Source organism: Actinia tenebrosa, unplaced genomic scaffold, assembly GCF_029948245.1.
Source record: "Actinia tenebrosa isolate PJP-AT-01 unplaced genomic scaffold, QUT_ActTen_1.0 PGA_scaffold4__44_contigs__length_22323623, whole genome shotgun sequence".
NCBI classification, from domain to species: Eukaryota; Metazoa; Cnidaria; class Anthozoa; order Actiniaria; family Actiniidae; genus Actinia; species Actinia tenebrosa.
In genome coordinates this window covers 14,431,575-14,453,889 of record NW_028292581.1, presented here as the reverse complement: position 1 = coordinate 14,453,889, position 22,315 = coordinate 14,431,575, and the positions used below count along the sequence as shown (strand labels likewise).

Below are 22,315 nucleotides of genomic sequence, written 5' to 3'. Positions count from 1 at the left end.
ATCCTTTTTTTTATCTTTTTTACATTCGTTCGCTAGTATTTGCATGACTTCTTTACTTTTATCACTCAAAAATACCTTTAAATAATTTTGAGTTTATGATTTTTTAATTTAGATAGAAGTCTATCTTTTTTGGTAATTACAATTGAGTTTCACACCGAGAAAACAGTGTTGCAAAAGTGCAAAGCAACCAGATGTATTTCGAGTTACAGCTCACATACTTTGTGTGGGTTTTTAATTATTTTTATGTGTTTTAGTCATTATTTGTATCACTTGTTGTCTCAGTAGCCCGCATGGTTTAATAAAACTACACACCAAAACATTCTATCGTGTTTTTAAACCAGTTTTTTTTTTTTTTTTTTTTTTTTTTTTTTTTCATGTCTTGCGAAAAGACGTTAACTAAATGAATCTTTCAATATCAAAACCTTCAGCAGAGGACTTTAACAATGCAATCTCTAAAACATTTTCTTAAAAGTCTTTAACGACCTCGATAAACTCACTCAACTGATAAAACGATTCAAGGACTTTGCAAAATTCGGCATTTTTTTCTTCCCCGTTTATCAAGCGAAGATTTCTATAATCAATTATTGCGGCCAAGCATTAAACTTTTAATGATTGATTCAAATAATTTTCAACAGCAGCGAGTAAGTTTTTATTTGTGGACTATCACAGCTTGAATTATTTCGTTAATAATTCAAAACTTTGTCGCTAAATTTTCATACCACGTTTCGCAATTTTTTTGAATTTAATCAACACTTTTGAAGTCTTATTATCTTTGGAGGTAATTTGAGATCTCCGCAATTGTTTATCCCAGAAGTTGATTAAGAATTCTGGTCTGACTTCATTAGGCGGGTTAATCAAAGTAAAGCCCCAATGAGTAGACGCAAGGCAATGGACAGTTTATCCAACGTTTTAAATGTTGATGGTAATGTTCTTTCATAAGCGGTCCCCTTTCCATAGTATAAATAACGGCGCCGATATCACTCACTCAAGCTGGTTGTCTTTTCATCTTGGAAGTGGAGTATACTTTCAAGGCTGGGTTGTGATAAAGAACAAAGGTTTGTATAGGTATAGTCTTTCTTTAGTTCCGAACTTCTAAGTGATTGGCTTGGGCCTCGCGATTCGAATACTTCCGACGGAATTACGAAATGTAAGCCATTTGTCAAGGATCTGAAGCTAGACAAAAAATTAAAGAAAAAAAAAAAACACAGAAAAATCCATTCTGTCATGATTGGAAAAGAAGCTTAAAACAAAGCAATTAAGATATCGTTACAAATCCATTCCTGGGCGAGTTGAAAGACGTCAGCAATACGATCTAAGGCCCTCCAGAAATATTCTTTTTAAAGCCATTTCTTCATAGGAAGTTTTGAGGCTTCACTTACTGACTTAAGTACTCGTTGCCAATCAAGATATATTGTGCGTACAAAGGCTTCCGTTATCTCGAGTAGTTTTTCGATATAAAAGTAGCGCGAAAGCATTCACGGCTCTACATCAGCGAGGACCAGAGATCGTTCAACAGCCAAAAGCAAAGCGGTATGTATCAAGCAGTACTTTCCATATCCAATTCACTGATTAAGTAGATCACGTGCTGCAGATTTTGCGCAAACTATGAACTTATATAAAATTTTTAAGTCTTGTTTTTTTCCCTTGTGTTCGTATTTTTGCGGCTTAGTTTAAGGTCGTTTAATTTTAGTTCAGGGAATGCTATCCTCCATCTCTGAATACAGTTAACTATAAAGTTAACTTATAAGTGCGGCTGCAAGACAACTTTCAAGAGTTACAAAGTAAAAACAAGCTTAGAGCGCACAGCCGATTTTCATATTTTTCGGATCCATTACATGAATAACTTAACTCCAGATGATTAGACTATATTTTGGTTTACAGTAAAACTTCATGAACGAAACTCAAAGACTGCCTTCTACCTAAAACAGTAACTGAATCAATTAACAAAGTCAAATGAACGTAAAATTCAATCGATAACTGTGCATCCATTATTTGATTTTTATCGAAAAAACTCACGAACAAACTTTCAAGACTTACATATTAGTTTTTATTTTAACATTGCATTCTTAGCGGCTAAAAAGTCGATGTCCAAAGCCTTAATTTTTCTTTTTGAATTAAAAACGGTGTGCAGCGCGCTTTTTAGATTAGATTATCGTAAAGGCCATGAAATTCCAAGACCTGCAATTTTTCCCTCAGTAATTAAAACTTGCCTAGGGTCTGAACTTTACTTTACTTTTGAATTAAAATCTTTCACAGATTTTTATTTAGATTCCAATTTTATCATGAAAGCTTTCAAGACTACCACAAGCTTGAAAGAGATTGTTTGATTCTCCGTAAATAATCTACTGACTAGCAGTTTACAGTTTTTATATTGTAAAAAGCGTTTGAAAATGTGTCTCCCCTTTTTTCAGTTCGTACGAGAGATAAAAAAGCCCCAAATTTCATCCGGCCTAACACGAATAAGAAAATAATAAAGTTTTCTTGTAGACTAAATTAATTTTCAGTTTTCTCGAGGACTACATTTTTATCCTGCGTTGTGAGTAAACACAGAGAACTGGGGAAAAAGAGAAAAACGTAACATAAAAAAGGAGGAAGGATAAACAAAGGGTTTTAACTTTTCTTTATGGAATTAGCACTTGTCTTGAAGTTAAATAAGTTATTATTTTAGCTTAAATACCGACAGTTAAAATCAGACTCGGGGAATGAAATTAGTTCTTAATCAGTCGTGATAGGAGCGGTCAAGTCAATCGCAAATGCTTCTTGTTTGATCATGACACAGAATTTACGACTCGCTCGGCAAGCAAAAGTGTCGCAACAGCGCAACAGCGGAACATGCGTCGTAATTTAGTGAACCAAAAAACACTTCATGAATAATATATCTAGCAAACATTTTACCTTATAATATTAAATTCAACGAGAAAGGAGATTTTTTTTTTTTTTTTTTTTTTTTCTTCGCAACTGCCTTTTCTTTCTTTATATCTTTCTCTCGCAAGAAGCCACTGTAAACAACTATCACGTTGGTGTTCGCTTTTTTTTTCTTTTTCGATAAGGACTTGCACAATTATATTTTCAAAGATGGTACGAGAGGGAATTTATTAGTCGTAAATCACGAAAGAGTCATTCTACTCACACTTAAGACTTGTTTCAAAGTACATGAGTACTTCTTGGAATGTCGTGATTTTTGACTCAATATACGAGATAAGGAATATAATACTAACAGACTCGATATTCAACTGTCGCCAGCGGTCTTGGTTTTGTCAAGCCTTCATAAGAAGGATTATACAGAGATAGTTAGTGTATATAGGGACTTTCATGACAGGCTAAATCCCGTCTCGTCTCTTGTCTAGAGCCGTGTTTGGGTATTGTAGCAATTCTGTATAAGATTACGGAAGCCTCGAAAAATTAGACGGCCACGAAGAGAAGTAATTATCCCAAATACAAACAACAGAAAAAAAGAAATTATCAAATGAAAAAAGGAGTCATTTTACTGCTGAACTTTGCTTCGTTTGACGACTTTCGATGAAGAAATGTAAACACCTTCTTTTCTCTGATTGGTGAATTTTCTTACTCCATATGTATATGAACCAATCATGACTACGTATAATAATCACGTGCTAATAGTGCAAACACTATGTAATTATCGCACTTGAAAGATAGGAGATGAATCTTAACAGTCTGATTTTAACCGTAAAAACACCGATATTTGTTTAGGTAGCTCTGGATATCCTTTAGTTCCCACAGACTTGGTGGCACCGAAGCCATGAGTCGTTTTTCACTAATAAAGACAGATTGCTGACTTGACTCCATATTGGCTAGTCTTGTGAGATGCAAAGTTTAGGATGTATAACGCCCATATAACGAGGATATTTTTATAAAGCCTGCTAAGCTAGCTTAAAAAGAATTAAACTTTGACTATCCTTAGACTTAGACTTTCATATCTTTACAATGGTATGAAACAAGATGTGTTTTTTTGCCAGTTATTGATGTGATATAGTAATTATATTTACTATATTAAAAATTCATAGGCGATTTTTTATGGCAAAGAGTAATCTAACTCGCGCTTATATTCACATTAAAAATTAATATCATCCCTTAATTCTCTGAGTATCCATCAGTTTATTTTTCATGTTGATTGTCAAAAAGCGTTCTTTAAAGAAACAGATAATTTCAGCAAATTTATGACATTTAGGAAAAGATAGAAGATTATTCTCGTGACGTACAAGAGAAGAGAGTTTGACTTCACAGCTAGATTCGATTAATTCCAAATTGGCAAATTCTCCTATAGTTTAAGGATTTTTTTCTCGGGCTCACTCCTTTGTTTCTGGCAAATCATTTCACAAGTCGAACTCACTTTGAATATGGAATTTAAGGGATCGATCCGCCCTTGCAAATTAATGCATTCAGAGCAACAGAGATCGATTTAACATTTGAGGATTCATAATGCAGTTCACACACATTTTCTGACAAGTATTTTTTTCTTCGGAAAAGAAAATAATGAAGGCAAATTAAAATAATTTAAAATTAAACACAAATAACCCGTGGCAAATAATTCTTATATTCTCTAAAAACCTCTAATATATCCATAATATTAAAGCCTAACATATATAGAGGGCCTCTGATCTCAGCTTTTTTTTCATCAATCCTGGAGATTTTATCAAATTATACGAAAAAGATTAAAATTAAAGACATAGCACGCGAAGTAATTCATATATTCGCAGTTCTCCTGCCTACCATTTTGAATATTAGTGGGTACGCAATTAAGAAATCCTATTTGCTCAGCGTTAACTTCAGTTGTTCCAATGCAATTTGCCATCGTCCCCTCATTATTACGATAAAGGCTGCGCTAACTGTGTTTAGCAAGAGGAATCGGTGAAAACTATTCATTATATTGGGTAGTCATATATAATTAATATTACGCCAAGATTAAACAAACCATATCTCTTGAGCTAATATACTTTTCGAATTCTTCGTAAGCTAACTGACCTAAGATTTTTAAAACAGAAGCACACAGTTTATATCTAGAACACTAGTCACAAACCCTTTATTTTACTTCACACTCGTACCAATACCATCTTTAATGGGCTATTTTTTGTGTTCTGTCATAAACGAGGAATAAAAGGGCCAATATATGTTAGTAAAGGCGAAACATTATCTACTTCCAAAGTTAACGATCAACACTGCACTAAGGAGTTTAATGATAGTATAATAAAAGCACTTTAAGGTCAGTTAGTTAAAAGTAATGAAAGCGTAGCGGCTAGAATATCGGCTTTCGGATTGTTTAGCCAGAGGGGATTTTGCATTAGTAGGTGCCGGAACACATTCGTGAACCATGATTTCATTGACCTTAAGTGTCGATTAAAGGAGTTGTAAAAAAAATAAGGGAAGCCATTTCAATGTTAAGGCATGTAGTACCGTGTACGTGTAGCAAGACAATACCGTAAATTTCATCAAACCGAACTGATCCTAAAAGATAATGCACTGGTCATAAGTTAAGGGAGGTTGAAGGGGGGGGGGCAGGGGGGTCACAAAATTTTGAACTTCTTAAAAGGGGTGGGCTGTCAGTATGAAAATGTACATCATTTGCATGGGAACTTTACCGCCTTTACTTTATGGCCAGTCTCTAAGCATTTTAGAATTTTTAACTTTCGTTCATTACTGCAAAAGTTTTTCGATTTCTCACTGCCTGCACCTCAGTCTGACCTGATCTAAAAGTTTAAGTGGATACTAATTTGGAGGTTAATTTCGGTTCAGATAAACAGATTTTTTTAAACAAACTTTAAAGTCGAGTTGTGTTTGGGATTATAAAAATAAGAATTCAATATAATCATTAATTAATTGCTTCGCCATGTCCTTCCTCACACGACACAACATACATAAACTCTGGTAGCCATTTTCTTGGGTGAACTTTTTTCTTTTCTTCTTTTACAGAAAAAAATCTTTCTTTCGTAAATCAACCAATCACAAGATGAACCGAGTAGCCCTAGTCCTCCTCCTCGTGTGTGTCAGCGCAGTCCTAATGCCAAGTGACGTCAAGGCTTTCTTCAAAGCAGGACGTGAGTTCAGAGAAAGAGAGGCTTCTAGACAGTATGGAAGTGAGCCACAATATGGTGTCGCAGACGACAGAGAACTATGGGAAGCTCTGATGAACGCTAGAAACTCTCAACAGAAACGAAACGTCCCAAATAAACAATAAATCCACGCTTGGATGAACTCCCATCTTATTTATGCTAAGAATAAAACCGATATCAGTTCACGTGAAAATTCTAATCCATACCTGATGTAAATAGCTAAAAACATCGTTGTGTTCGTTAGGGAATTGCTTCATAAAATGTAAAAGATTTTGTTGTTAGGGGTGTCGTTTTGACTAGACCCAGGCAAAGCCAGGATTGCAGGACTATCATTAGTTGACAGGCTATGACTTATTTATGTAAGAGTTGTAAGAAAACAGTGCACAACAGAGTTGTAATAAACGTCTGAGATACACAGACTAACCGTGTTCTTATATTGATCGTGAATGAGAGAATTGGCTTTACAGTGAGTACACTCGAAGCTTGAACACTTCGAGTTTATTTTTCAGGTTGTTATTTCCTGAACTTTCTAACGTTTCATAAAATGAAACATTGAGTTCTAACACACCGCTGAATGTTTAAAATAAATCTTATTTCCAAGCGATTGGCTCAAAGAATGATTTTGTTTTACGTTATTCCTAATGCTAGCTAAACACTATGTCTTTTTTTCGGTAAATAGTAGTCTTGTTTCTTAAAATAGTCTTTATAAAGTGTGCATTTTTAAAAACTCAAAGTTTTCAAGGTTAATATTCGTTTTGCACAATAGAGTTTCCATAAAATTTTTTCATCTCTTTTAGATCATTCTTGCCGTAGTAGTCGCTGCTTTCTTTGTGTATTCTTACTTCAGTGCTGTTGCCCTTTCTAGAGTAGGTAGTGTCATCCTTGTTGCTCATCAGTGTTGCTGTCGTTTGGTCTTTCTTTGTCGTTCACCCGCCGCCACGGCTGTTAGTCCATATCTCTGATCTGTATATCAATCCAAAAATTGTGGATCCATTTTTTTTTTTTTTAAATATGTTTGTATTAGTCGTCGGAGACTGTCCTAAAGAAAACTATGAATTGGATAAAATAAGGAAAGCATGGTTTCTTCTCTTCTGCGCATTTTTCTGGGTTTTCTCCCTCTTTTCTTTTTTTCTCGGCTTTCCTCCTTCCGTAAAAATCAACTTCTAAATTCCAAATGGAATTTCGTTGGGTGAAGAGACACTATGTAAGTGCAACTGTTAAATCCTTATTTTTTTACTTTAGTCCTATTCTAAATCAGTCTTTAGGGCCTAGCCCATCCTCCTAATCTAGTTTGGAAGAACAAATAAGTGCAAATTCCCCAACCTCCGTCGGATCGATCCTAACCTCAAGACACAATAGGTGAGAGGCAAGGGATGCCGGGCGTCGCCGCTCGCTTTTAATGACATAATGAACATGTGGGGCATTAGAATAGAAATTCTTTCCTGGTATATTAAAAAATATTGCATTGTCCATGCCCTAAGAGATGGTCGATGTGAAGGCAGTTTTATCGGGTAATGAAGATTCCAGTCTTTTAAAGCCTCAAATTTGATTGTCACTGACCCCAACTGAGTCTGCGTGTAAATACAGGTTGAGGCTAGGCTTTTAAAAGGCATCCCACATGGAAAGACATGGTCATAGAGGCTAGGCCATCAGCAACGTAATTCGAAATTTGGGTCTGCTGATCATAGCAAGGGGTTAATCATCTTTTGCAAGTAAGCTCACGATTGCCGATAGTTGGTGAAGTTTTTCTTTACAAGTCGGTGTAGAAATTCAAGTCCAAGATCTGAGATTCACAGTTCAAGATTCAAGGCTCAAGATTCTCAAGACTCAAGAATCAAGATTTCTGAAGTCAAGAGCTGGAGTTGTATCCTCCTCCCTCTGTTGGATTATTCCCTAGGTTTGTCCTACTTCGACAACCTAGGAATATTTCCTTCAAGGGCACTGATTATTAATATTTTTGGTATATTATTTTTTGGTCAAATATGTTCTCTGTGCATAGGCCAAATACATTAGAATTAGGGCTTCCACGTCAATTACAGAGGCTTAGACAGCCGGTCACTAGGGATAAAATTATTGCGGCCATTGGAAAAGTTCTTGGAAACGAATTGCGTACTGCCATAAAATGTGTTCAGGTGTCTAATACAGGTTATTCTTGTAGAGTAACGTTTAAGGAGGAATCTCATAGACAAAGGGAACAGTTATTTACGAAAGGAATCTATATTAGGGGCTGTTTTTGCTTTTTCAATGGGGTTGAATCACCTCAACAAGTTGTGACGGTTTCAAACCTCCCTTGTGAGGTGGAGGATGACGACATCAAGGAATACTTTGAAAAATATGGGAGCGTAAATCAAGTGGTGAGAAATTTAGACAAATTTGGCTTTGAAACTGGAGATAGACGGCTTTTTGTGACATTAAATGAGCATATTCCTACGAGTGTTCTTTTGGACCCGTTTATTGCTCATATTAGATACCGTAGTCAGCCATTATGTTGTTTCTTATGCAACTGGTGGGGACATTCAAATACAAGATGTCCCCTAAAAGGTGTCTGCAACCGCTGTGGTGCGCAAGGTCACCATTCTTATGCTTGCTCGAAGGATCTTATTGAACCCCCTCGTTACGCTATAGATCGTCCTGAAGGACAGGACTTTCCGCAACATCCTGCTCTTTCTCTCCCAGAGGAGTCTCAAGAGTTGACAGAAAATATATCTCAGTCAGGTGTGATCACTGAAGTCGTACAGGAACCTACAGATTTGCGTTCTTCTTTGCAAAAGGATTCCTCCTCAGAAGTTATTTCTTCGCAACCGCTTTTTCCTAATCCTTCTTCTCAGGATTCTCTTCAAAATGTTGAAGTACTATCTCTGTCGTGTGATTCTAACTCTTCAATTTCCTTGGGAACATCTTTGTCCTCTCCTTCATTTAGTCATATGGTCAAACAAAACACGACGAAGGAAAAACCTGCTGAAGGGATGGACATTTGCTTTACTAATTTACGTAACCTCAAAAGATCTGTGGATCCAAAGGAGGTTATTACTCAACGTTCTAAAAAGAAACCCTAATTTTTCTTGCGTATTTATATAGTTATCTATATTTCTAATCATATATTGAAGGATTTGTATTGAAGTATGAATTGTTTACGTAATGTCATGTGTTATATGAATAATGTTACAAATAATGTTATGATTATTGAAAATGTTGAAATTGATGGTTTATTAATAAGCAGTTATTCAGAATATTGAAACTATCATAAATGCTTGTTGATTTTTGTTTAAAATGAGGGCTCTCACTATAAACATAAATGGTCTGCGAGAGTATGTGAAAAGAACAACATTTATTTTTTGGCTGTCTTCCTTATCTCGCCCGCCTGATATTGTTTTGGTTTGATAATTCTCCTTATCTAGCTTTTGGAGATTTCAACACAAAGCATTCTGGTGGTACTGCAATTTTGTTAAAGCGTGCCTCTCCCTTTTCTGTACTTAAACAGTACTCGGGTATCAATGGCCGCTTCACTTATTTAGATGTCCAATATGACTCTTGCAAAGTTTCTATCGTCTCCCTGTATGCTCCCAATCACAATCCTGAAAGAGATGGTTTTTTGACACAAGTAAATGATAGGCTTGATCCTACGTCTGACATTCTCCTCTTAGGGGATTTCAATACGGTTTTTACACCTATTCTGGATCGTCGATCTTTTAATTCTGTACTACCTGCTAGTTATGACAGTGTTACTGTCCTTCCCATCTTATTCCATGAAAATCGCTTGATTGACATTTGGAGGCACTGTCATCCTAGAACCCAAGAATTTACTTATATCAGTACTAATGGCATGGCTGCGTCCCGCATTGATATGATCGGACTTCCATTGCGTTTTGTTCCTCATGTTTCTGAGTGTAGTATTTTACCTTGTCCGCATTCTGATCACTCTGCTGTTTTCCTTGATTTCATATTGCCTGAAGTTCCACCCAGAGGCCCTTATTTTTGGAAACTCAATGTTAGTATTTTGGATAACGATGCATACGTGGAGCTCGTAAGGGACTTATGGAAGTCCTGGCAACCTCAGAAAGAGTCATGTACGTCATTGCTTGTTTGGTGGGATATAGGTAAAAGAAAGATCCAACAAGCCACCACTAGGTTTTGTTCCAAGTTATCTTTCAAACGACGGGCATCCAGGCATTCCTTGGAAGCTCAAGCAAGATCATTAAAAGTTCTGGTAGATGGGGGAGATCTCTCTGTTCTAAATCAATACCATAGTGTACTCAATGAATTAGAATTGTTTGATCGAGAGGCAGCCAAGGCGGCAGAAATAAGAGCTCGTACCAAATGGACTGAAGAGGGTGAGAGATCCACTTCCTTTTTCTTCCGTATGGGAAAGAAGAATAGGGCCAACAAAATGATTGATCTTATTCTAGATAGCAATGATCAATACGTTTCTGATCCTGAGAATTTGAGGCAGGCTTGGTTCTCTTTTTACAAGGGTTTATTTACTTCACAAGAAACTGATGAAACCATTGCAGATGATTTTATTTCTAACTTGGAACGTAGAATTCCTTTAGAAGTGAAAGATGTGTGTGAGGGTCCTTTGACCATGAAGGAATGTCTTGAGGCTCTTGAGGGGATGCCGTCAGGTAAAACGCCTGGTTTTGATGGTCTTCCCAAAGAATTTTATCTAAAGTTTTGGGATCTCATTGGAAAGGACCTGGTAGCTGTACTTAATCATGCCTTTAGGTGTGGTGTACTATCAGTTTCTCAGAGGAGAGGGATTATAACGCTCTCATATAAAAAGGGAGATAGATTTTTGATGAAAAACTGGCGTCCCATCTCCCTATTATGTACAGACTACAAGGTAGCTTCAAGATCAATCGCGGGCCGTCTACGAAAAGTGATTGCTTATGTTGTATCTCCTGACCAGACCTGTTCGGTACCTGGCAGATTTATTGGTGAAAACATCAGGCTTCTTCAAGATGCTGTTACATATGGCAAAATAACTAATTCACCTCTGGCCTTATTGTCTTTGGATCAGGAAAAAGCTTTTGACAGGGTGGAATGGTCCTACATGCTCAGAGTCCTTGAAGGCATGGGGTTTGGACCTTCCTTTTGCTCGTGGGTACGCTTGTTCTATACTGGACCTCAGTCTTCGGTATTGGTAAATGGCTTCTTTACACCTTTTATAAATTTATCGAGGGGTGTAAGACAAGGTTGTCCACTGTCAGCGCCCCTTTACGTACTGATTGCCGAATCTTTAGCGTGTCGTATCCGTGCGTCAATCTATTTAAGAGGTTTGGTTCTTCCGCACCCTGATTATGAACCAGCACTTATTTCCCAATACGCTGATGACACGACCCTGTTATGTACAGATGACGATGAAATATCCACTGTCTTGTCCATCTATGAGGAATATGAAAAGGCATCTGGGGCTAAGATTAATAAAGAGAAATCTAAAGGGCTTTGGGCAGGCTCTTGGAGAGGTCGTAGTGATCCTCCCATTGACTTGCAGTGGTCTTCAGACAGTATTCCTTGTCTTGGCACATGTTTAGGAAATGATGATGTCTCTCATCCAAATTGGGATGGTCGCTTAAACAAACTTTCTAGTGTACTAGATTCTTGGAAACATCGTAATCTTTCCTATTCTGGTAAGGCTCTTGTCCTGAATGCACTTGGCATGGCAGGTCTATTCTTTTGTGCCTCAGTACTAGCCATGCCAAACTGGGTCTTGGCGCAAGCTTCCAAGTGTACTTTGGATTTTTTTTTTGGTCGGGGAAAAAGCATTTGGTGTCACAAAACGTTCTTTTCCAATCCACCACTCAAGGTGGGTTTGGTTTAATTGATATACAATCAAAGGTGCGCGCACTTCATTGTCAGTGGATAAAGCGGTGGGCCCTGTCCCCATCGAAATGGTGTGCTTTCTTCTCCTTTTTTGTGGAGAAAGTATTTGGTGATGATTTACGTTCTGTTCTTTCATATCCTGCATATTATCCTTCTCATTTACTACCGGATTTTTATGCCTCACTTTTAGATGCTTGGGCATACGTCGGTGGCCATTTCTCAGTTCAATTGAAAACTTTTGCTATTCTGCGGTCCTCTGATGGTAGTGCATTGTCTATCTCATCTCTTACTACAAAATCTGTTTATTCAAATATCATTGAAAGGAATGTTATGCTTCCTAATTGCGTTCTGAAATTTCGCCCAATCTTTGGCGAGCTCTATTGGACGGACACATGGTCACAAGTGAACATTATGCCTTTGGATCGTCAAGTTCGTGATCTATCGTGGAAGATTTGCCATGGAGTGCTCTATACCTGTGATCGACTTGTCAAGTTTGGTATGAACATTGCTGATCCTTCATGCTTTTGTGGACATCCTTTGGAAACTCCAGTTCATTTATTCTTTGAATGTAACCTCATGCAAGAACTGTTGCTATGGGCTCAGACCTTATTTCTGCGTGTTACTCCCTTGGCGTCATCCCTTCAATCTCGTCATATGCTATTTGGATATGACAATCATGAACGGCAGATTATTCCACCTGTTTTTTCCTATTTTCTTAATCTGTTGAAGTACTTTGTGTGGTTGGCTAGGAATGAGTATTGCTTTGAAGGTACTCTCCCTGTTGCCTCTGTGGTTAAAGCAAAGGTTGTGAAACGACTTAATATCCATCTGCTCTGTTACTCTAAACGTTCGGTTAGTCGAAAATCAAGGCGTTTTTTCAACAGATCCTGGAATGTTTTGGGAAAGTTTTCTCCGGATATTACTGTTATAACCTGGTCAGCCTAAAAGTAGTTTTCTTTGTCTTCTTTTCACTTGTACTTGTGTAACGTTTATGCAAGGGAAAACGTTGTGTTCGTTTGAATATACCTATGAAGTGTTTTGATGAGTATAATCCTAGGTAGACCAGGATGATACTCTATATGTAAATGATGTTTTGATTATCTTTTTGTATTAGTGTTTATTGTAGTAATCTGTAGTGTGTAGGTCTACATGGGGGGCGGGGCTCATTACCCCGGCGTGTCTCTGGCGTCCGTGTAGGACCCCCCCTTGCTAAAGACCACCATGCTGTCCCTTTTGCACATCTTGGGACACTGGTGCGAAGCTAAAACAAAAAGGGGTTAATCATCTGCGGTCTAGGGGCCGACTAACCTCTCCCTTAGGCTTCGGCCGAGCTTCCTGATCAGTCTGTAAATCCAGGGATAGCGGTGTCGGGGTCGAAATCTCCGGCGTAGCCTTAAATGCGTCGCGCTGCCATACGACGGTTCAGCACTCGATGTCTGGAAGTATGGTCCTTAATTAATTAATAATAAAAACTAACTACAGTCAAACTTGTATATAGCGGTCACCCTGTATATTACGGTCACTTGGCAATTCCCCGAAAATCTTGCCATACATTCACTGTAAATCTTACCTGTGTAACGGTCACCATATTGAGTTAACGACCAATCCATTAGAAAATCATAAAAAAACTTTATTCAATTGTACTTTTGTCTACTTTTACAAATCACACTGTAAATGTATTCCACGAGCATCCCTTGGGAAATTTTGTCACAATGTTGTGTTCTTTTATTTGTTTTTGTTAATAGAACTGATATCACCCAATAAAAACGTTATTCATCAACTGTCATTAGTATTGAAGGAAAACCTTTATGTAACGGTCACCTGTCTATAACGGTCATTTGCCATTTCCCAAGGGTGACTGTTATAGACAGGTGTGACTGCAGTTTTCTTATCGGGTAAACGTTTATGAAAATAAATTTTGAAGAAAGGTAGTCCTAAGTGCGCATGCGAATTAAGCGAGCCGACGGTAAGTTATAAGTTATCCATGGACGGACATGGACCGAGCGGAGGGAAAGGGGGGGGGAGGGGATAAGGGGGAGAGGGTCCAAAGATTGACCAACTTACAATACCTGTTATTCTGAAAAAGTCGATATGAGACTACCACCCAAACAGTACCACCCAACCACTACCACCCAACCACTACCACCATCACTACCACTGACCACCCAACCACCATCACTACCATTGACCACCCAACCACTACCACCCAACCACTGCCACCCAACCACTACCACCATCACTACCATTGACCACCCAACCACTACCACCCAACCACTGCCACCCAACCACTACCACCCAACCACTACCACCATCACTACCACCATCACTACCACTGACCACCCAACCACTACCACCCACCACCTACCACCCAACCACTGCCACCCAACCACTACCACCCAACCACTACCACCATCACTACCACCATCACTACCACTGACCACCCACCACTACCACCCAAACCCAACTACCACCCAACCACTACCACCCAACCACTACCACCCAACCACTACCACCAACCACTCCACCCAACCACGACCACCCAACCACTACCACCCAACCACTACCACCCCAACCACTACCACCATCACTACACTACCCACCCATACCACCTCTGACCACCCAACCACTACCACCCAACCACTACCACCCAACCACTACCACCCAACCACTACCACCCAACCACTACCACCCAACCACTATCACCCAACCACTACCACCCAACCACTACCACCATCACTACCATTGCCCACCCAACCACTATCACCCAACCACTACCACCATCACTACCACTGACCACCCAACCACTACCACCATCACTACCACTGACACCCAACCACTACCACCATGACTACCACTGACACCCAACCACTACCACCATCACTACCACTACCACTACCACCCAACCACTACCACTACCATAAAATACCAAAAATTACATTTCTAACTTAAAGGTTGTGCTTCTCGTATCACAATCTTTTAACACGGTCATGGTCATGCCAAGGTCACGGCTCTTCCAGTCCAATCACATTGAGCGAGAATTTACTCTCCATCTAATCAATTACCCAAAACACAGCACGAACACAAACACGGCGCGGACACAAACATGGCGCGGACACAAACACGGCGCGGACACGGTCACATCGCTGAACATCACAAGAATACTGGACACGACATTGACTGGTACTCTGCTGCATGCATGTATTACGTATAGCACCAACTACCATCAACGCCTTACCAGTAGCGTAGCGAGGGGGGGGGGGCAGGGGGGGGCACGTGCCCCCCAAAATTTTAAAAAAAAAATTTTGAAAAAAGAATAACAACAAATAAAACATATTAAACCGAAACGAAAGAGGAAAATAAATTATTACAACCTACAAAAGTGCGAATTTATATGAAGTTATCCGGACGGGCTACCTGTGCACTGCGAACCCGGTCAGAGCCTGGAATCTGCACGTGGTAATTTGAATTTTTTTCTTATTTTGGATCAGTACCCCTCCCCCCCCCCCCCCCCCCCCCCCCCAGCTCCTAGGTCCTCGCTACGCCCCTGCGCCTTACACTTGAAAGCTTGTATGCAAACTTAGAATAAAAACCGATTAACAGAAGTCAACAATTACCGGCAACTTACAAAAGACTCATTTACTACCTCAAACAAAAGACTGTGACTTGTGATAACACCCACGCATCTTTACATAACAATACCGACTAATTACCGTTTACATTATGAACCGAACCAGAGGTAGTGGCGTAACCAGGGATCTTGCTGGGGAGGTGCACAGGCACAGATTTGCAGAACCAAAAAAAAAAGGTAACCAAAAAAGCAGAACCAAAATGTGGGTGGTTCTTAAATATCCTACAGTATGCAGCTGCAATGTGGTCTTAATTTAATCAAGAGACACTGATTTACATGCAATTTTAAAGCAAAAGGAGATAATATTAATGAGCGGACCTTAAGCTTTAATTTATGGGGGTGCACGTGCACCCTGTGCTCCCCGTGGTTACGACCATGAGAGGAATAAATACCATACACTGTCTCTCGTTTTCTCAATGGACTCTGAAGATGACTTCTGCTCGATCAAGTCGTCGAAACGTCAGTCACCACCAACAAGACTTTCAATCCAATTATCCGTTCGTACGATTCGTAATCACAAGTCAAAATCATAATCAAATCCTCTATGAATTGCCGTTATCAAAAGTCAATGGATCGTAATAAACCACGCTCGAAAATCAAGTCAAAATCTTAATCAAATCCTATATGAATTGCCGTTATCAAAAGTCAATGGATCGTAATAAACTACGCTCGAAAATCAAGTCACAGGGCCGTAACCAGAACTTTTACAGGGAGGGTGCACATCGAATAAAATCGGACCATTGATCGTTTCTTTTAAGAAAGCAGAACCAAAAGAAAAAAAAAGGAGATGGATGAGCGGACTTTAAGCTTTTATGGGGGGGTTGCACGTGCACCCTGTGCTCCCCCCAGTTACGGCCCTGAATCAAAATCATAATCAAATCCTATATGAATTGAAGTTATGCCGTCAATGGATCGTAATAAACCACGCTCGAAAATCAAGTCAAAATCATAATCAATAAGCCTTTTCACAGTTTAAGAATCGATTCCACTGCGCATGCGATTTTATCCCAAATTTCTACCTTCTTTTGTCTAAACCTTCTTTTGTTCTTAATTAAACAAAAGAAGGTGAGAAATTCGGGATAAAATCGCATGCGCAGTGGAATCGATTGTTAAACTATGAAAAGGCTTATTCGGTCGGTAAGACCCACCGATCCGCCGTTGCTTGGATATACACACCTCTGTTTTGAAGTCGGGAGAAAAAATTATACCTATCCTGAGCTTCATCGACAAGATCCCAGTCATATAAAGCCTCAATTTTGATTGTCACTGACCTCAACTGAGTCTGCGTGTAAATACAGGTCGCGTCTAGGCTTTTAAAAGGCATCCCACATGGAAAGACATGGTCATGAAGGCTAAGTCATCAGCAACATAAGTCTGAATTTTGGGTCTGCTGGTCATAGCAAGGGGTTAATCATCTACGGTCTAGGGGCCGACTAACCTCTCCCTTAGGCTTCGGCCGAGCTTCCTGATCAGTCTGTAAATCCAGGGATAGCGGTGTCGGGGTCGAAATCTCCGGCCTAGCCGTAAATGCTTCGCGCTGCCATACGACGGTTCAGCATTCGATGTCTGGAAGTATGGTCCTAAATTTACGAATAATAAAACTAACTAGTTTTTTTATCGGGTAAATTTGGATGAAGAAAGGTGGTCCTAAGTGCGCAAGCGAATCAAGCGAGGGCCATACCGTAAGTTATGTACCAAGGGCGGATCCAGGGGGAGGGTCGGGGGGGGTCGCGACCCCCCTGTCATTCCTGAGGTCAAATGGGCTTCCTGTGGTAAAAATGCGACTGGGATTCCTTTGCCCACAAAATTTACCCATGAGACCCCCCTTCAAAAAAACCCTGGATCCGCCCTTGTGTACCGAGTTTTTCCCTCACTGCCTTATGGCCCAAGCGCGTTGCGAAACGAAACGAAAAGGAAAGGAAAGGAAAAGAAAAGAGAATGGCTGGGAAAAACTTATAATCAGCAAAAAAAATTACTTCCATCTACAACAATGAATTCTTTAATGACTAGTAAAATATATCAGAAAAACTTTTTGTCAAGGTTTATTAATATTTATTTTTTTATTCATAAACAAAATATTTATCACAATGTCTATTATGATGGTTATCATTCAATGTCTTCTGGTCTAACAGGGTCCTTTAGCGGTATCACTGACTTTTTGTCTCTGTCTCTTGAAAGAGCTTTCCTCATATCTGTGGAACACAAAAGCCAAGTCTTAATAAATACATATACACCGTTACCTATTTAAAAAGACGCTGTCGGTCAGAGATCTGAAACAGGCGATATGAGACTAAAAGGAATTTTTGAGCTGTTATGTTTTATGGCTCAAATATGCGAAAAATCACATTTCTAACTCAAAGCTTGTGCTTTACATCCCAATATTAAAATGAAACTACGTTGGTCGCAGGGCCGTAACCAGGGGGGAGCACATAAAAGCTTAAGGTCCGCTCATCTATCTCCTTTCGCTTTAAAACTGCGTGTAAATGTTTTTTGATTAAATGAAGACCACTTGTCATCTGCATATTGTAGCATTTTTAAGAATCACTCACCCATTATTCCTATTTTTTCTTGCTTTTTATTTTTTGGGTCTTCTATTTTTGTTGGTTTTTGGTTAGATAAATTTATTGGATGGCAGGATTTATCCATCAGATAGAGCTATCCACCCTTCGTACAACTGTGCCCTGTTGTTCACAACACAAGTGAATTAATCTTACCATAAGCATTCTCATCTGGGTCCCCTGAGTAGTAGTCCAGTACGGTACGGTATACAATGTAACCTAACTTTTTGTACATATCTACTGCTACATGGTTAGACACTCGAACAAAAAGATCCACAAAGAAGGCTTCTTTCCTGAAATAATATGTATAGTTAATTAAGTGTATAGCCCTTTTACAAAGACGATGCTTTGTGACATTGATGAACAAAATAATGATGTTTGTACCCAAGCTAGACCACAATGCATCATGTTCAATATCTCAGAGAACTGAGGTTCGTTATTAATGAATGGAAATAAATTAAGTGAAAGAGAGAAAGAAGAGAAAATATAGACAGAGGGATGAACAGAACAGCAAGAAAATAAGGAAGGGAGGGAGGGAGGGAGGGAGGGAGGGAGGAAGGAAGGAAGGAAGAAGGCAAGCAAGCAAGAACAGAAAGAACTGGAAGATATCTGTGTCCTCTTCTTCCCACCAACTAGATGCAAATGGGAAGATAATATGAATGGGACATTCTCCCAATTAAAACCTATTAATCATGCCACTTCCATCTCATTTCAGACTTACTTTTCAGATATGTTTTCCAGGCTTGACATCAATTTTGCTGCTATCCCTAGTCTTCTTGATTCTGGTTCAACACTGAGTGCAGTCACATGACCATGCCATTGGTCTTTAGAGCTGTCGCCTTCTGCTTTACCCATGACTGTATAAGAGAATATAGTTAAGGAATCAGATATACGCATGCTCCACTTATTCTGACTTCTGGTATGAATTCAAACCGTTATTTTTCTTCAAAAGAAAAACAATCAAGCTTATTTATACATTGTTTATGGAACAGTTTATTTATCTGTGATTGACATTCTGAAAAAATGCACAATTTAGTGAGACCCCCTGATGTGTACGGTAAAGTATTCCAATTTCTACCGTTGACTTTAAAATCAGCAAACAAGATGATAATGTAAAAAAATTTAAACCAATCAAATTACCAGTAGCTTTGATTTTTTGTTAGAAAGCTGAGAAGGCTTTGGGTCAAGAATGATCATCCATCATATCATGATTCTAGACAAGAGTCTCGTACACTTACTGTATCCCATGATTTTTCCAGATGGTGATTCAATAACTTGGAAGTATTCTGGCCAGTGCGCCATGTACTGAAGGTAGAATGCTAAGCCATACTTGAATAAGTCAAGGTCATTTACTTATCAAGAAGTATTATTTCTATTAATACAATTGTCACTAATGTGCAACCCATGAAATTTGATGTCTCATTCACTGACTAGCATTTCAATAAATGTCAATCAAAGAATTGCTCAATGTCAACAATGGGACTTGAATTTGATTCCCAGACAGGGGTGATGTATGTGAGTAGAGTTGCTAGTTGGGTTCTCCACTCTTTGCAAAAATCAACTTCTAAATTCCAATAGGCAATATGCATCAAAGCACAAAGCACTATGGAAAATTGAGTACTGCAAACATGGGTCAGGGAAATCAAAGGAACTATCAGAAAAAAAACCCAGTTATTTTCGTCTGTTAAAATACTTTTATTTCCGTAAAAAATGTCAAGGCAAATATGGTCAGATGAATTCTAGGGGGGGGGGGGGGGAGTTACCTTTGACCGTCCATTTGACACTAATCAGGCTTACCTTTTCCCATTACTTTTTGTTTTCTATATCTCTATTATTTTTATTTGTAAAGGCAGGCTAATGGAAGCTTCTAAATTCTTAAAGGAACCAAAAAAGTGTAAACATACTCAGTTTCCCATCATGTTTAGAGTTATGTGAGTGTGCACATTGGCAACACATTGTCTATTAGCACGGAGTTTAGTGGAAAAAGAGCCGCTGTGTGGAATCACTGTTAGTTAAATCCCATCATCGTTATTATCATCATCATGTTCATCATCATTATTATTATTATCATTATTATCATCATCATAGTCATCATCATTATTATTATTATCATTATTATCATCATCATGTTCATCATCATTATTATTATTATCATTATTATCATCATCATAGTCATCATCATTACTATTATTATCATTATTATTATCATCATGTTCATCATCATTATTATTATTATCATTATTATCATCATCATAGTCATCATCATTATTAATAAAATGATCATCATGATCGTTATTATTATTATTATCTTAAAATATTAAGCATTGGAACTTTAGTAGCTTTGGAGCGAGTGTATTTCTATTTCTATTAAGACATGCATAGACTATTGAGGTTTATTTAAATAAAATTATTATTATTATTATTATCATTATTATTACTATCATTATTATCGTCATCATAGTCATCATCATTATTATTATCATTATCATTATTATTATCATTATCATTATCATCATCATAGTCAGCATCATTATTATTATTATTATTATCATTATCATTATTATCATTATCATTATCATCATCATAGTCAGCATCATCATTATCATTATTATCATTATTATCATCATCATAGTCAGCATCATTATTATTATCATTATTATTATTATCATTATCATTATCATCATCATAGTCAGCATCATCATTATTATTATTATCATTATTATCATCATCATAGTCAGCATCATTATTATTATCATTATTATTATTATCATTATCATCATCATAGTCAGCATCATTATCATTATTATTATCATTATTATCATCATCATAGTCAGCATCATTATCATTATCATTATTATTATTATCATTATCATTATCATCATCATAGTCAGCATCATTATTATTATTATTATCATTATTATCATCATCATAGTCAGCATCATTATCATTATCATTATTATTATTGTAGCTTTCAATGCATACTGTCTCATATCATATCATTACAGTAAGGATACATTTTCTGTTAGTGGGTCAAGATTTCTGCAAAAACAAAAAGCAAGATATAAAAAACTCAAAAATAAGAAAACTAAAACAAAAGACCATATTGGGTTACCAGTGTCTAAGCTTACTGCAGCTTTCAATATTCTGTGAACTCAAAAATTTCAACAGCTTTTGGTAAAATTTATTTGTCACTGTCGGCAGTCAAGAACATAAAAGGCATTGACTGAATATTTTTGATTGACAGCGCCGAAAGATCAAATTTCAAAGTGCACTTGTAACTACTAAATTATAGAGTGTCTCAGAAGCATGAAGCAGCAATAAGCCAATCACGTATAGAGAACACAACATTCTTGTTCTATAAATAAACTTCAAAATTCAAATTCTCTGGGATGTAGCTGAAAAGAGATTGCTGTTCATCTTTCATTTCTGTATTTACTCATCAAATATAATCACCGATGACTAAATAATTCATTCCAGAACAGTAAAAATATCGCCATGCTTCAAGATCTACAAAGTACGTGTAAGAGTGAGTATGTTCTGCACATGTCTGCTTTAATAAAGTTTGCATTTTGTTGATAGAATCAAAGAATTACTGCTTAAATACCTACACGTTGTTAAAATGGAACATGTCTTCACATCTAAAGGCTCGTATGGTAGACATTTCCCTATTTTTCTTTCAGAACTTCGATGGCTTTTCTTCTTCTTTAGTGATTCTTGAGCCCTTTATATTGATGGACAGCAGTATTTAAGACAAAACACAGGGAACCCAAGATAGAAAACAGCTTTAAACGGGACAAGATGAACGGTAGATTTAATATGAATGATTCGGGTTAACATCGAAAGAGTCAAATATTCTTAGTTACAAAACTAAACTTGATTGACTTGCTAAATCATGCAAAATTACTATTTCAAGTGAATAAATTCTTATTCCTAGAACTCTGGGTCTGGTTGTACAGAGGGTGGATAGCACTGATCCAACGGGTAAATATTATCCTGTGGATTAATTCATTGGACAACACCATTACTTTATCCATTGGATAAGGATTTATTGTATCCGTCGGATAGCGCTATCCACCCTTTATACAACCGGGCCCTGTGCATAACACCCACTTCTAAAGTTAATGTAGATGTTACCAGCCATCTGAGATCAGAATTCTTAAAGGACAACTGACCCCAAAAATTGCCGTTTTTCATATAAAACTACAACGTACATAGATCACATAAAGTCAACTTTGAACTCT

At 37.8% G+C, this 22,315-nt stretch overlaps 1 protein-coding gene and 1 long non-coding RNA gene across 2 annotated transcripts; one reads left to right on the top strand and one right to left on the bottom strand.

The window, feature by feature from the left end:
* The first annotated feature begins 1,157 nt into the window (after positions 1-1,157).
* Positions 1,158-6,487, top strand: LOC116304744 (uncharacterized). The gene is made up of 2 exons (XR_004198090.2): positions 1,158-1,530; positions 5,929-6,487. It is a non-coding gene; the product is annotated as an uncharacterized LOC116304744 (long non-coding RNA).
* Positions 6,488-17,499: 11,012 nt separating this feature from the next.
* On the bottom strand, positions 17,500-21,788 carry LOC148907176 (N-alpha-acetyltransferase 20-like). Its single transcript, XM_089036938.1, has 6 exons — positions 21,683-21,788; positions 21,089-21,113; positions 19,313-19,403; positions 18,796-18,931; positions 18,231-18,367; positions 17,500-17,708 (listed from the first exon to the last, which is right to left on the bottom strand). The coding sequence occupies exons 1-6, from the start codon at positions 21,733-21,735 to the stop codon at positions 17,623-17,625; spliced, it is 528 nt and encodes a 175-aa protein (XP_088893064.1). The 5' UTR covers positions 21,736-21,788; the 3' UTR covers positions 17,500-17,622.
* Positions 21,789-22,315: the final 527 nt, after the last annotated feature.

Coding starts and splice junctions, on each gene's coding strand:
- LOC148907176 (XM_089036938.1), bottom strand. CDS start 21,735: ATGTCTACCATACGAGCCTTTAGATGTGAAGACATGTTCCATTTTAAC. Junction 18,368..18,795: donor CTGGAAAACATATCTGAAAA/GTAAGTCTGAAA, acceptor ATATTATTTCAG/GAAAGAAGCCTTCTTTGTGG. Junction 17,709..18,230: donor CCCAGATGAGAATGCTTATG/GTAAGATTAATT, acceptor TGTGTTCCACAG/ATATGAGGAAAGCTCTTTCA.